At 42.3% G+C, this 15,533-nt stretch overlaps 1 protein-coding gene across 4 annotated transcripts; it reads left to right on the forward strand.

Moving 5' to 3' along the window:
- Positions 1–4,061: 4,061 nt before the first annotated feature.
- Positions 4,062–15,485, forward strand: dcaf6 (ddb1 and cul4 associated factor 6). 4 transcript variants are annotated; one of them, XM_061286542.1, is made up of 21 exons: positions 4,062–4,462; positions 5,883–5,944; positions 6,251–6,343; positions 6,774–6,959; positions 7,034–7,147; positions 7,387–7,522; positions 7,596–7,807; positions 8,415–8,508; positions 9,156–9,275; positions 9,367–9,645; positions 9,928–10,113; positions 11,120–11,179; positions 11,329–11,497; positions 11,593–11,696; positions 12,407–12,713; positions 12,802–12,843; positions 13,931–14,069; positions 14,231–14,387; positions 14,463–14,551; positions 14,823–14,928; positions 14,998–15,485. In XM_061286542.1, exons 1-21 carry the CDS (start codon positions 4,375–4,377, stop codon positions 15,054–15,056), a joined length of 2,802 nt encoding a protein of 933 aa, XP_061142526.1. In that variant the 5' UTR covers positions 4,062–4,374; the 3' UTR covers positions 15,057–15,485. The 4 variants fall into 4 exon arrangements, with proteins under 4 accessions (XP_061142526.1, XP_061142527.1, XP_061142528.1 ...); XM_061286545.1 differs by having other exon boundaries at positions 4,142–4,209; XM_061286543.1 differs by lacking the exon at positions 12,802–12,843.
- The last annotated feature ends 48 nt before the right edge of the window (positions 15,486–15,533 follow it).

Raw genomic sequence — 15,533 nt, forward strand, 5'->3', positions numbered from 1 at the left:
GGCAGGTAGGTACTAGCTCATCTTTTTCCCAAATGCTCGCCAGGTGGCTTCCCTTGGACAGACAGTTGTTCTCAGCCTCCACCCAGCTCTTATAAGCCCAGGAAAAGTAGTAACAGTGCTCCCGGAAGTGATACCAGTCCTCTGGACAGGAAGACAGCGCTGGAAGAACATGAGAAAAAACACAACACCCACCATACATGAACTCTTACACTGCACATGCAAGAAAAATAGTCAGTCCAGTGGATTGTCATGTAAAAATGTCAAGGTTTGGTATTCTTCCCAGTCATTTCTACTACCAACACAACAACAAAACAATAATGATCCTACGGACTGTTTCCCACCACGTTACACATTTCAAATATCAAATAGCACGTCAAACAAAGTTATCGCACATGACTGATGGGCTCCAAGAAGTCAAAAGGCAAAAGCTGAAGGCAAGCAGAGGACTCGGCCGCCGCTCCCCGTGCTCTATTCTAGTCAAAATTGCACCTATGTGGTGCTCACTATATTTCTAGTAGTCGCCGGTGAAATTCCGAAAGCATACTGAAGCAAAAAAAAAAAAAAAAAAAGTAATTTCCACCCAAAAAAACAGTTGAATTGTGAGTCACCTGTACAGGTCTCACAAATGCCCAGGATGACGACAAGGCTCGCGGGGGACCACATCTTCATGGTTGTGGACTGGTGATCCAACTCAACTGGACACGCACAGTGATGCAACACCTACAAGTATCTCCAACGTTGACTGCTCTCAGCACACCAGAGAACGGATGCCCACACGTCACAGATGCCTGTAAAGAATTACGGGACAGTCTAAAATCGTTACGAAAAAAAGCTTGATGATTAAAGAAGCTTTATGTCTCTTCATACACGTGTAAAGAACCTTTATGTCCTTACATGTAAGGAAGCTTTATGTTCCTTCATTTACGTGTGAGCTGATGTCATATGTCCCTTGAATGACTATGATGACGTTAATGTGTTCTCTTAACTACAACGCGGTGTGAAAAGTATGGTTTGTGTGTGTGTGCGCGTCAAATTGACCCTTTCAACCCCAGTAGGGTTGTTTGAACCCTGCATTTTTAAGAGTTCAAAGTTGTGTTCAAGTAATTTCACAAATCTTGACAAAGTTTAGAAGGTACAGACACAGAGAAGGTACATTTGTAACAAAACCAGTAAGCCATAAAACGGTCACCTTACACAACACAAGTGAAGGCACAAGCTGATATGTGCTTTCTCACTTGAAAAATTTCCACTGCACAAAAAGTGCAACAAACTATTCAGAGGCACAAAATGTATCAGGTTGGTTCCTTCTTGCTACTTCTCGCAGACCCTCAGTGGACACTTGATTGGGTACCCCCGAACACCTAAAGCAATGGCTCTTACCCTTGTTGGAGTTACCGAACCCCACCACTTTCATATGCGCATTCACCCAACCCGTCTTTAGTGAAAAATACATTTATTTAATTGATTTATCGAATTAACAATATTTGTTTTCAAATTCAAGACACAGATGTGTTTTACTGATGCACAAAATTAGCCTTGCATAATAATCACCTTGTTCAAAGAACTCACAATAACATACCTGCAAATAAATATGCCTTTGCGAGACCAGTTCAGATATGACGAATCTCACGAATATCACGAATTTACACCATAAATCAGGTGTGTTCGGACCTCCGCAGTGGAGGCTCTGCCGAACCCCTGAGACCGACTCACCGAACCCCTAGGTTTCGACTGAACCCAGGTTAGGAACCACTGATTTAAGTAAATGTTGGAGAGACAAAATCAATTCAATTCATTACACTCTTAGCCCATGGAATATGATTGTTCTTACCTAATGTGCAGACTGCAATTTTAAAGCATGTCTCTTTAATTGCTTTTTGATGAGTTGGATGTGTTATCTTAACTACAAAGCGGTGTGGCAATTCCGATGAAAAGTGTGGTTTGTTTGTGTGCATGTGTGTGTGTGTGTGTGTGTGTGTAATTTCACAAATTCTGACAAAGTTTAGAAGGTACAGACACAGAGAAGGTCAATTTGTAACAAAACCAGTAAGCCATAAAACGGTCACCTTACACAACACAAGTAAAGGCACAAGCACTTCGCTTAGCTTGAAAACACGATGGAATCGGACGGAAAAGGAGAATCGGAATGCTTCTCGATGTAATTCAGTTGAACATTAGGCAAAAGCCACACCCAGAGGCACTGATATGTGCTTTCTCACTTGAATATTTTCCACTGCACAAAAAGTGTAACAAACTACCGTATTTTCTGGACTATAAGGCGCACCTAAAAACCTAAATTTTTCTCAAAAGCCGACAGTGCGCCTTATAGTCCGGTGCGCCTTATATAGGGATCAAATTCCTAAATTTAAACTGGCCCGAACCATTGTGTCATGAAATCAATCATAAGTGGTCCGCTGAAGACTATGAATCATGAATCAAAAAGACTATGGATCATTATTTTGTGATTATAAGGTAACTTGTTGTGTCTGAAGTTGAAATAAAAAAGATAAAATGGAGAATGATTTGATTTGGATTAAAAATCTGACATGATGCATTGTTGGTGCGCCTTATAGTCCGGTGCGCCTTATATAAGGACACAGTTTTAAAATGGGCCATTCATTGAAGGTGCGCCTTATAGTCCGGTGCGCCTTATAGTCCGGAAAATACGGTAACTATTCAGAGGCACAAAATGTATCAGGTTGGTTGTTTCTTGCTGCTTCTTGCAGACCCTCAGTGGACACTTCATTAGGTACCCCTGAACACCTAAAGCTTTGGTGGACAGAAGCACAAAAATGCAGTCACAAGTATTGGAAGCACAGTTGTGAGGTGTGGGGTTCAACCCTGAGCCCAGCTAGTGTCTGATGTCTCAACTTGGCTTGGGGTCTGTGTCCAAGATAGGTTTGAAAAGGAGCCCTTTTGGGAAGAGACTGAATGATGTACGAAACATCCTAAATGTGGCATGCACTTGCAACATTGTATTGTAGCATTCTATATCCGAACTGAATGTGAAGAGGGGCTGTAACTCAAGGTCATGTCATCTGCTTTGATATGAAGACAGAATTAAGTACAAGGTAATACATTACACAAATGGTTTGCGTATAGGGCTTTTTTCATAATGGTAAATTCGATTTCTTTTTTTTTTATTAACAATATTATTTTGTTGGCCAACCAATACATACACAAATGCTGCTTCGTTAAAACAAAACAAAACATTCTGCATTGGAAGAACGATCTGAAATTCTATACCAATTCGTTAAAGCTTATAAACACTTAGAATGCTGTAAAACTGACCTCATTTATTAAAAGGCTGTCTCTGTAAGATATTTGCTCTGGCTGTATATTCTTTGTGAATAAGATGGAGTTGCAGTTAAATGTGTTTTTATTTTGTTTGTACTTTTTTCATTTTAGGTTTTTTTTGTGTGTGTGCGCTTTGGTTTGTTTGTTTTGTGGTTTTTTTTTTAAATTGGGGATTTCTTATTTTGTTTTTGTCGGCTTGTAGTCGGTCGTGTTATTATACCAAATGTGTTTGAATAAAAGCTTGAACTAGTATCGGGGAAGTCTTATTTTGTTTTTGTCGGCTTGTAGTACGTGGTGCTATTATACTTAATGTGTTTGTGTTTGAATAAAAGGTTGAACTAGAAAAAAAAATGGTGTGTATTTGTTCGCCTGCGTGCTGTGCGCCATGTGTTGTGGGAAGTAGATCCAACTATATATTTATTTTAAACAAAACAAAACAAAATATTTGTTCGCCTGCGTGCTGTGCGCCATGTGTTGTGGGAAGTAGATCCAACTATATATTTATTTTAAACAAAACAAAACAAAACAAAACAACAAAACAAAACAAAACAAAACAAAACAAAACAAAACAAAACAAAACAAAACAAAACAAAACAAAACAAAACAAAACAAAACAAAACAAAACAAAACAAAACAAAACAAAACAAAACAAAACAAAACAAAACAAAACAAAACAAAACAAAACAAAACAAAACAAAAACACCCTTCTCCCGCGCGTCTCACCAACTCCCAAAACGAACACACCCTCACTCTGGTAAACCTCGCAGTTTATCGCGTTGTTTGGGCACAGCTGATCGTTCGCCTGCCTCTTACACAAAATAAAGCAGGCCGGCGGGCTAACCCGCCACACAGTTACTTGCTCAGGAGCAAGGGAGGTTGTCGGGCCACTAGCAAGAAGGAACTGCCTGGACGGTAATTAAGGAACTCTCATCTCACTCCGCCATGGAACTCTGCACTGTCGCGACCAGCTAACGTTAGCATCGTCCCGATTGACAGGGACCGATGGCCAAAGAAATCCCCGAGGCGGTTAGCTTAAATTTCAATGTTGTTGTTTATTAAAAGCCACACTCGGTCACCATGTCCTACTGCGGCAACCTGGTATGGGATGTAAACAAACGCCTCATCGGATACAGCGAGCCGAACACCATTCGGACGAACTATTTGGGTAAGAATGAAACATGGAGAGTAACGCTAGCGTGTTTGGAACGTAGTGGTTTGTAGCCCCTGCCCCCCTATGCTCCTCTCCCTATTTGTTTTTAGGACGGTAATAACACTGTAGCACCGACATTTAATTTCTTAATAGATTCATACTTGCACTCATGTCATTGTCAGATTAATTTACTTAAGAGGTTCTTGATTTACGAAGTGAATTATTTATGAGTTATTGGTCCTTCCGATGGCACCGCCGTCAAGCTGTATCCACCCGAGTACTGAAGCAGGTGCCTCTGAGTTTTTATCATTGCTGTATTTAACTTGACAGTGATTAACTTGAAGCTCGCATTGTGTTCAGTTACACTGCAAGAGCAGCAGCGGCGGCAGCACTCCCAGTTTATATTTAGCTTGGAAAAGGAGAAGGGTGACAACTTGTGGGTTGTGTTCCAGTCGCACGCGTATTTTTCTCCCCACATAACGACCTATATGTCAAATATGATTCTGGCTCAAAATGCATTTATGTAAGAATGATATGGTCTGCACCTAACCTAATGGGCAAGAAAACAAAATGCCATTGTTAAATGCCATGAGGATAAAGTTGTGTGCTGCTGCGATTTGGGGAGATCTAGGGGAGATCTGTGAACTTCTTGAAACCCTGACATAACAAACAATGTAAAGTGAATTTTTTTCCAGCCTCTAACAGTTGTCATCAGAAAATCTTAATCAATAATACAGGTAATGTTGTCAGCAACATAAACTTCAAGGGGGAACTAAACCCAAGACAGCAAATGGCTCAGTTTTGGTCCATATCGTCTTTATCAGCCGCTGTTTACTTAAATAGTCAAAGTATTTATTCCAAAAAATACATTTAAAACATCACATCTATCTTTGTTTTTGCATCTCTCCAATAAAAAAATGCTTTAATATGCATTTAAATTCATTGTAAAGTTGAAGGATTCGATGCATTTAAGTAAAAAATAAATTTCCCATTAATTGTTTATTTCATCAATAATCCCATTTTAACATTTTCAGAGGGTTTATTTGCCCTTTAGCTGTCCTTTTAAACGTTAAGTGAAGTAAACCACTGTATTAGGGATGTCCCAATCATGTTGCTTTACACCCAAGTGCACCTTGATCCGATACCTTGGAAATGCATTAAGAAGTAAAAAAAATAAATAAAGTGCACATCCAAATTGGCTCAACTGTGTTAATTTACAGGGCTGTGAATAAGTATTTGCACTTTTCATATTCAAATTCTCATTTCAGCGCATATTTTTTTGAATAGTTTTGCCCTTTAACTTTTAAAGTCATTGGTAGTTTTATTTATGACAGTATTAGAGGTGCAATGGTGTGTCTGTATGATATTATAATTATATAGTAATATTGTTATAATTGGCAGAAGCCCCAAAACATATTTCCTTTGTTATCTGCAGGTAGAAGAGAGTTTGTTCAGAGACTGAAGCTAGAAGCAACGCTCAATATCCACGATGGCTGTGTGAGTACCTCCTTTGTTGACGTTGACTTCAGGACCACATAAACCTGACAAACTAACAAAACAGTGGTGGTCGATCAATAACCACTTTGTTGTGAAAATGCAGTTATGTTACGTGAACTGAGTCTGAATGTGGCTGATTTGTTATTGGCTGGCTGTGTCGGTCGGGGGTGGACTTTTATTTGGAGGTGTGAGCTCGCATTGTGAGTTGACAACGGAGAAGTAAATAGCAATGATGTCTCTGATTAATTGACGTGGACTCGACTATTATCTTGTGTCACTGTGCGCTGACTCTTTGACTCCCTTCAGGTCAACACGATATCGTGGAACGAGACGGGAGAATACATCCTGTCCGGTTCAGATGATACCTTCCTGGCCATTACCAACCCGTACAAGAAAAAGGTCTGTAGAGAAAAGGGTCAGGAAATAAAGGATTTTGAAATAATCTGTGTAGAAAAGGTAAAAACTGTGAATCTTTCTCGCTGTCTTGATGCGAATGACGTAGATGTAATGTTGAGTTTTTTTTTTTTTTTTTGGGATACTCTCATGTGCTTCACGGATCTTGTTTTTCAAGATTCCCATTTCGAACTTTGAGTTGAAAAAGTGCCGCATGTGCGTTTCCTGCACTGTCAGTTGGAATGAATTTTACAAATGTTTAAGTATTTGATAAAGGGATGAAACTCAAGCCAAGTTGATTTTTAAAACCAAATCATTGATTGATGGCCAAAACAATGACCTCATGAATTGTTATTAAAGTAATCCTTAGTTGCAGCCCAAGATAAAACCAGTTCCCCCTTTTTAGTGGCCACTTGTTTCTTTTTGACTTCCTCAGGTGAAAAAGTCAATACGGTCCGGCCACCGGGCCAATATCTTCAGCGCAAAGTTCATGCCCCACACCAACGACCAGGAGATCATCTCCTGCTCTGGGGATGGAATCCTCTACTACACCCGCACAGAAAAGAGTGCAGAGTTCAACAGACAGTGTCAGTTTACTTGCCATTACGGCACCGCCTATGAGGTCAACAAAAACGCTTCAGAAATCCCTCTGTGACAATGTTCTCTGTCTAACTTGGTCGTTGGCTGTGTCGCCAGATTATGACAGTACCAAACGACCCCTACACCTTCTTGTCGTGCGGGGAGGATGGCACGGTGCGATGGTTTGATCTCCGCACGAAAACCAGCTGCACGAAAGAGGATTGCAAAGATGTACGGTGATCACAAATAGCTTCCTGGTCGTTAGAGACTACGATTTACACTCCATTATTCTCATTAATTTCAATAGCTATCAAAAAGATCATAATTCTTACTTACAGCCCAAGTTACCAAATATAGTGAGAACCCGACCCACACTGCTTTCAAATGAAAAGCATCATTCAGATCATGGCCAACCTGTCTGATGGATGCATTGCAATGACAACAGAAATTCCCGCTTTGGTGTTTGACAGGACATCCTGATCAATTGCCGAAGAGCGGCTACGTCTATATCGATCTCGCCGCTGATGCCCTACTACCTGGCGGTGGGCTGTTCAGACAGTTCTGTGCGCATCTATGACAGACGTATGCTGGGAACCAGGGCCACAGGTCAGTACGAACTGCAGTTGCAGCAAAAATAATGGCACGCTGCCTTTTGTTTATTGCTCGAGTCCTTTCCTAGGTAACTACATGGGCCGGGGGACAACGGGCATGTGCGTGAGGTTCGTGCCGGCTCATCTGTCCAACAAATCGTGTCGGGTGACGTCGCTATGCTACAGCGAGGACGGCCAAGAGGTGCTGGTCAGCTATTCATCAGACTACATCTACCTGTTTGACCCCAAAGACGATCAGGCCCGAGAGTTGAAGGGCCCCTCGGAGGAGAGGAGGGAGGAGGTAAGGACAACAGAGGAACAAATCTTGGAAATCACAGGGTCTTTGACCACAGGTGGCATTTGATACTCTAGCTGAAGTCGGGAAAGCAACATCACATCGACTTTCCATCACGGTGCCAGTGATTCAATGCCTCGTGAGGTCAGCTGTGGCGAGATGCAACCCAACATTCCTTTCCAAATAGAGCAACCCACGCACACTGTGTTCCCACTCACCTCAAATACTTCAAGTGGATGTTATGTTAAACTGTTTATGTGCGTGCGTGACCTGTAGCTCAACTTTCTCTGACTGAATGAGCAGGTCACTCCACTTCTTACCATCTCAGTCCCTGACTTCCTCATTTAAGTGTTGATACCTGGAAGACCTCAGTCTTCCATTTCTGGCCCTTTCAAAGATAGGGACAGGCATGGGAGAGGGTGGAGGGGATGAGGGCTCACGGAAAGTAAAGGCAACATGGTGCTCTGTGAGAGAGGGGCAGACTGACTGAGATGTGCATTGTTTGGCTTTGGCAGTGCATCTATTTTTGAACACGCTTTGATTGACAAGCTGCTAATCTTCCAGTGTGTGTGTGTGTGTGTGTGTGTGCCTGCCTGCGTGTGTGTTTCCACAGCTTAGGCAGCCGCCAGTTAAGCGCCTTCGTTTGCGAGGTGACTGGTCAGATACTGGACCCCGAGCTCGTCCTGAGAGTGAGAGGGAGAGAGATGGTAAGTATATCGCCCTTGATTGCCAACACCATGACTCCTGCAAATATATCTCTTGGTTAATTTGCCAAAAAGACATAATATGGCCATACAAACGTACTCCACTCTACACAATGTACAGAAAGTAGGTCAAATATTAAAAAAGGCATCTAACATCACTATTGTTGGATATTGTGAGAGAAGTGTTCATTTGACAACATTTCCATATTATCAAGTGCGCACAGTATTCCATAGTAGCTTATTGAGGGAACCTGGATCATATATTGGATTTAGTCGTCCCTTTGTCAGATCTACAGAGATTTTCTTGTGAATAGGTCACATTTGTTGTAAGGTCCATGGCTGAGCTGGAGATGACAATATTTAAGCTTCTTTTGAAAGCTGACTATTTTGGGCAACTTGACATGTATTCTCATAAACAGCTGGAGGATGCCTAATAGGTGATAACCAATAACCATGCATTTGTGGTTGTCTAAGTAATGGCAGTCATTTGCTGGATCTTGTTTGAATTAGATTGTCCACCTCATGCCGTGTTTAGTGTTATATATATATATATATCCAAACCTCTTTCATCAATTTCTCACGTCCTTTATTTTATTAATCGTTCTTGTCATGATACAGAAACGTTGTTACTTTTTATTTTTCCCTTCCAGGGGAACAGAGCCCCAACGTGTCCTTAATGCAGAGGATGTCGGATATGTTGTCACGCTGGTTCGAGGAAGCCAGTGAGGCTCAGAGCAGTAGAGGAACTCGCCCTCAGTCGCGACCCCGAGGTGGAACATTTTGTTTCTCCATAAACCTGTTTTACAGGAAGATTTGTTTACTGTGTGTAATATATATTTGATCAAATCATCTTGCTTCTAGGAACGACCATTCGTCCCAATATTCCCGTCGCCACTGTAAGTGCCGCCAGCCAGGAGATCAGCTCCCTCGAGAGGTCAGCAGCAGCTGACGCCCTGGCCTTGCAAAGCAGTCCTGCTGCGGCGGCGGCGTCCTCGCCTGCCTCTTCTTCTGCACCTGCGTTATCCTCAGCTGCTACTGCAACACCGTCTTCCAGCACATCATCAGTCGAGAGATCAGCATCGTCATTGCGGAGACAGACTCCTACTCCAGGAACGGCCGCGTCAGAAACTGCCCTCTCCGGTAAGTGTCAACCTGTTAGGTAGATTTTAAATGGTGACGTATTATTGAAGAGTTACTTTTTTATTCTTCATATTTGTGTATTTGGGGTGCCACATAGTGTGTGAAATTCCATCCATTTTCTATATCGCTTGTCCCCGCGGGGGTCGCGGGCGTGCTGGAGCCTATCTCAGCAGTCATCGGGCAGTAGGCGGGGGACACCCTACCTTCAGCAACATGTCCTCCATTTTTCGTTGTCCCTCCTCCATAAAATCTCCACCCTTTCTCCCTTCGCCTCTCTATCAGAGTACGGCCCTCATCGGCTGCCCATAAGTTTAGTGTGTAGACGTTTGCAGAGGTTACTTCGCCTGGCCGACCCCCCAGGACAGGGGCGCCGAGCGGCCCCTTCTTCTGCCTCCTCCTCCTCTTCTTCTTCTGCCCCTCCGGAAAGACTGGAAGCCACTGCTGTTCCTGAGACTCAACCCCACACAGGTTACCCTCACCCAAACCCGCTTCTTGTCTTTTTTTTCTTTTCTTTTTTTTGCCTGAGATAACCCCTACCCCCCCCCCACCCTGCGGTTTTCCCCTTGACATGCTTGTGTAGATCTAGTTAGGCTCCACAATGACCACTAATCCCTTTGTGATCTCTCCTCCATTCACAGAAATACCACCATGTGCTTATTTTATTAACATGCCACGAGCCTCTCTTATGTGGATATCACTTTCATTCATTCACAATAGCAGGACGGGAGAAGAGAGAGTGAAACTTCCGACTATGATGGGATATACATACACCATTTACAATATGTCTCTAATATTGTATTATATCCAAATTGCTGTATCAGAGTCATAACAAGGATGACTAATATTGTCTTCATACATGTAGATGTAGTCGTTATGACAGGACATGTGGTCAGTGCTATCTTGTGGTGTGGTATCCAAAATACCGTATTTTCCGGACTATAAGACAATACTCTAACTTTTTATTTTTTTTATTTTTAAAAAGCTGTTGTTCTCCACCATGTTGCATCACTCCAGATCCTTCTTCAAGATTCAAGAGTTTTTATTCTTGCGGTTTTACTTGCAGTCCGAACCCTGTTCCGGCATGTACACAGTCAGCCGTCTGCTTTACTGGCAGTTTAATGTCTTTTAGAACTGTTTGAGTTCCTTCGCCAATAAATTAACTTTGTGTGATTTCTGTTGTGCTCACCGCATGTTTGGCATCACGTGTAAGGGAAGGCAAAAGAAGATTTACTGCATTGCCAATCTCTAAGTAAAGATAATGTATTCATGTTCTTGCTCTAGCCAGAAGTTAGATTTGTTGGTGTTGTGTAACACCGAATTTCTAATAGAGCTATTTTTTTTGTGGGGGGGGGGGTACCTCATATGTCTGTCACTTGCATTCTATTTCTGTGCATTGTGTCTGTGCAGCAATGTTTGGCCTACATATGGTAGTTGCCTTTATTTTCTATTTCTCTTATTTATTTATATTTTGCAGATTCCCCTTCATCGGTTGTAAACAAGCAACTGGGATCCATGACTCTAGATGAACAGCACGGTGCGTCTTGAAACCACTTGCTCTTGTTCACGTTGTGGCATGAGAATAAATAGAATTTCAGAGGTTTATAAGAAGATGTATATTAATAACAAAAACAACATTTTTGAACCATTGCTGCTGTTGTGTATGTGTGCGCTCTTGCCCCACAGGAGGCGTATCTTTTTCGCAGTCTGACGATGCTTCACTGCCACCCGTCTGCAACCCTCCCTCCACCTCCAACGCCAGCCGGTCCACTGCGGCGGAACCGGTGCTCAGCCTGCACTACAGCTCCGAGGGAACCACCGCCAGCACCATCAAACTGGACTTCACTGATGAATGGTGAGCCCATCAAAGACTTTTGCAACTGTACTTTAGTTTGCATACAAACAACCCAACGATGAGGAAAATGTTGTGAAACGATTCTACTTCTTCAGGAGTCGTAGCACATCCAGCTCTCCAGGCAGCGGCGGTCCAAAGGCATTTGAGACAGTGCAGAGCCGGCAGAGTGTATCCACAGAGAATCCTGTGCTGGAGCCACGTGAGTTATATATTTTTATAATCAAAAGCTGTTAAGGCATTTGTGTTCTTATTTAAGAAATGAGTAAGAAGATATGCGCACTGAAAAAAACACAAATCTCTATCAAGTCAAAACCCTACACTAGAAAAAACAACAACGTAACTTTACCTAATTTTGTCCAGTAGAAAGTTCAACACTAAGCTCAAAACACACCAAAAAAATGTGCTTTTGTAATTCTCTTGAGCTGTCAATGCTTCTAATACCACAATGATTGGTTCTCAAACTTGGGGCATAATGATTTTAATTAAGTCCTTTGAGGTACCGAATTTGCAGTATCGTTGTTCTGCCCTCAGAATTGATTTCTTGATGTTAGAAAGGTAAGTGTACTTAAAACTGATTTATTGAATGTATATGTTGTGCTAAGAAATGTTTCCTATGTAAAGAAAAGCAGTTATTTATAGTTCAGAAGCGAACCGGAGCTTTACTTTGAAACACACCAGAAGTTGTGCGTATTTTTTTGTTGAAGCGACTTAACAAGCACTTGGTTTGAGAGACGGTAACGTTTCTCGCGTCATCCAGGTGAATCTTTCTCTTCTTGTTTGATAAATGGCAAAAATGCCAATCAGTCAAAGATGTATTTGTTTTATTGACTTTCATTTTAAATTTAACAGTGATGAATTTATTAACTTAAGTGTATGAATCTTTCCCCCCCCCAACATTTGACTCTTCAGCGCAGCAGAGTCAGGCCTCGGCCACAACAGAGCCTTCAAGCGACCCCTCCTGCTCTAGTACTCACAACAAGTTGACCGCCAATGGCCCACCGGAAGGCTCGTCAAAGGATAGGAGTCCGGCAGACGCTCCGGAGGAAACTTCTGGGGACTGCCGGAGACAGGAACCCACGGGGGGTGAGGGGTCGGATGTGGTTCCGACGGTGACTGAAGGCCAGGGCCAGCCCGCAAGGGGGCACCAGGACTCTGACGACAGTGACGACGACCCCATCCTCATCCCGTCAACCAGGTATCGAGGACAAGGCCAGAGGTACGTTAAATGGGTCGACTCTCATGAACTCAATATTTGCCTTCTCGCATGTCAAGTTTTATCATTGATTGTCATACTGCACATCTAGAGCAAATTCCAGAGGATCTGCAGTAGGAGATAGAATGATCAGGTAACAGTGTGTGTCATGAGGGCAACTAATGTACACACAGAACTAACTGTCGTGCATGTGGGTACTGATGCCACCGAGTGTGTGATGCACGGAGCAAGACTCATCAGCGATGGAACTTTGTGATTTTCTAGGAATTTTGTAGAAGTCATTTCGAAAATATTTTTATGTATGTAAAGTGTTGTTGTACTCCGTTCGATGCACTGTATCTGTTTCCTAATTCTTGTGAGAAATCATTGTCAGTGTCTTCAGATGAATTAATAGAATTGTTTATTAATAATAACATTAAACCTATATTGAGCAAATTTGATGATTTCAGAAGTGTATCATACTGGTACATAGTCAGTACCCAGAAGCTGCTCTGACTTTCTAAAAGACAGTCACAGATGCATTTCAGATAGCAATGAGAAGAAAACCGCCATCATGGTCCAATTAAAACAATCAAACTAAATACAAATCAATTAATCACAAATACAAGCTATGTTATTCAATACTTGTCAAAATAAAATTCTTGTTTTATTAATCAGGGATTATACAGAACATTGAGTTTCACAAATTTGACCCTTCATTGTCCTTAAATGATGTTGAATCCACTTAAAATGTCCTGTAAATTTTAGGGTTTGATAAATTTACATTTTTGTTGCATTCTAGCAGCATATTGTTGGGCTTCATCAATTGAATCATTAGAATGATTCAGTTATTTTTTATTTGCTCATTCCAGCGAAGTGTCTTATTTGCTTGGCTGGCTATTTGTAAGGTGGTCATATTTTAGTTATGTTAGGTCTTGGTTTCATCATAGTGGCTTCAAAAAAGTCCAACTTCCCTTAAGCCAGAAGATAAACCCAAAAGCCTACACAGAACATAACACGTGTAATAAGACATGTCGCAATATGACGCACTACAATTTTTTTTTTGTCCCACCCTGAGGAAGATGCGGATATTGTGATACTATACTGATATTGTGTGCTTGAGTTGTAGTGGCTGCTCTTCTTTTTTTTTTTTTTGCCTGTCACAAGCTCGTGCCAGCCTAAATCGAAAGCATGAGGTTACAACCGTGCACGTTGAGTCACACGGTGTCCTCGTGTTTCAGACGTTCAGCTGCAGCTCGCATCCAGGAGCTGTTTCGCAGGAGGAAAGAGCGAAGGGAAATGGAGGAGAGCGAGACGCAAAACATCAGGAGGCCCTCAGTCAAAATGGTGTACAAAGGCCACCGCAACTCTCGCACTATGGTACTCATCCGACTGCTTTCTGCAAAGTACTTCTGCTTTTTGGAAGTTCCTAACTTTGTTTTTTTTTCATGAGACCCCCCTGCATTTATTTTTTGAATTCATTCTAATCCCTAAACCAGTCATGTACTACAGTTAGATACGGTTTGCTTTTCTCGTGCCAGATAAAGGAGTCCTGCTTCTGGGGGAACAACTTTGTGATGAGCGGCTCCGACTGCGGCCACATCTTCATCTGGGATCGGCACACGGCTGAGCACCTCATGCTGCTGGAGGCCGACAACCACGTGGTCAACTGCCTGCAGCCGCACCCCTACGACCCAAGTCAGTCCAAAACCCGCTCCACCTGACCTTTCTCTATCACTCCACCAAACTCATTGTTTCCCTGTTCCCGGCCAGTTCTGGCCTCGTCCGGCATTGACTATGACATCAAGATCTGGTCTCCGTTGGAGCGATCTCCGTCTTTCAACAGGGTTCTTGCTGATGAGGTACGACAACCAAGACTTGGGCGCTTCTTTTTTTTTTTTGTTGGCGTTAGCATATATGCCTCACAGTTTAGAGGTTCTTGGTTTGGACTCTGGCTGTCACTTAAAAGTGGCTTTTCATAAATGTGTATGTAAAAAGCATTGGTTGCTTAAACACAGTGGGTTAACAGCTACTCCAGAGATGCCAATTCTTCGTATACAATCCACCACTCTTCACTTTTTATATATGCATGCCATTCCCCCCCCCCCCCCCTATACCGTCTCCGTCTGGCAGGTGATAACGCGAAACGAGCTGATGCTGGAGGAGACGAGGAACACAATCACAGTGCCTGCCTCCTTCATGCTGCGAATGCTGGCATCCCTCAATCATATCCGATCAGGTACACCTTTCGCACTTGCTCTTGTCAACGTATTACTTTCAAATTGCCAAATCTCTGAACTGTTTCCAGATCGTCTCGAAGGCGACCGCTCTGAAGGGTCAGGCCAGGAAAACGAGGATGAGCATTAGGCGGGTGACTTTTTTTTTTTTGCTTGAGAGCACTTCTTTGTACAAGTGTAGAGTACTACCTTTTAAAGCCCAACTTCCCACCAATTGTTTTTTTTAAGTGACTTTCTTACTCGTATTTATGTAAAGGGGTGAACTATGATGTGTGCTTGAATGAAAAGAGTTCCTTATGCAGCTGTGAGTGACAGGTGGTGTTCAAGATTAAGTGCAATATTATTAATATTCTGTCGGGAGTGAGTTTGCGTCATTGGTTTTCAGTGTTACGTTGCATTTGAAGCGATGTAAACAAAGGTGCTTGCGTTGCTTTTGTTAGAGAGAGGAGAACAAACACGGCTCGTCTCTATAAAAATATTTTACGAACTTTGGAAGAAAAGAATAAAGCTACAAGGCATCTGAAAGATGCCTGCGTGTCAAACGTGCCATTACACATTACATTATTTGGTTGACTCATTTTATGTGCACGTGAACAAAACAGCACTG

The sequence above is a fragment of the Syngnathus typhle genome, linkage group LG9, assembly GCF_033458585.1.
Source record: "Syngnathus typhle isolate RoL2023-S1 ecotype Sweden linkage group LG9, RoL_Styp_1.0, whole genome shotgun sequence".
Lineage (NCBI taxonomy): Eukaryota > Metazoa > Chordata > Actinopteri > Syngnathiformes > Syngnathidae > Syngnathus > Syngnathus typhle.

Coding starts and splice junctions, on each gene's coding strand:
- dcaf6 (XM_061286542.1), top strand. CDS start 4,375: ATGTCCTACTGCGGCAACCTGGTATGGGATGTAAACAAACGCCTCATC. Junction 6,960..7,033: donor ATTACGGCACCGCCTATGAG/GTCAACAAAAAC, acceptor CTGTGTCGCCAG/ATTATGACAGTACCAAACGA. Junction 9,646..9,927: donor GTCAGAAACTGCCCTCTCCG/GTAAGTGTCAAC, acceptor CCTCTCTATCAG/AGTACGGCCCTCATCGGCTG.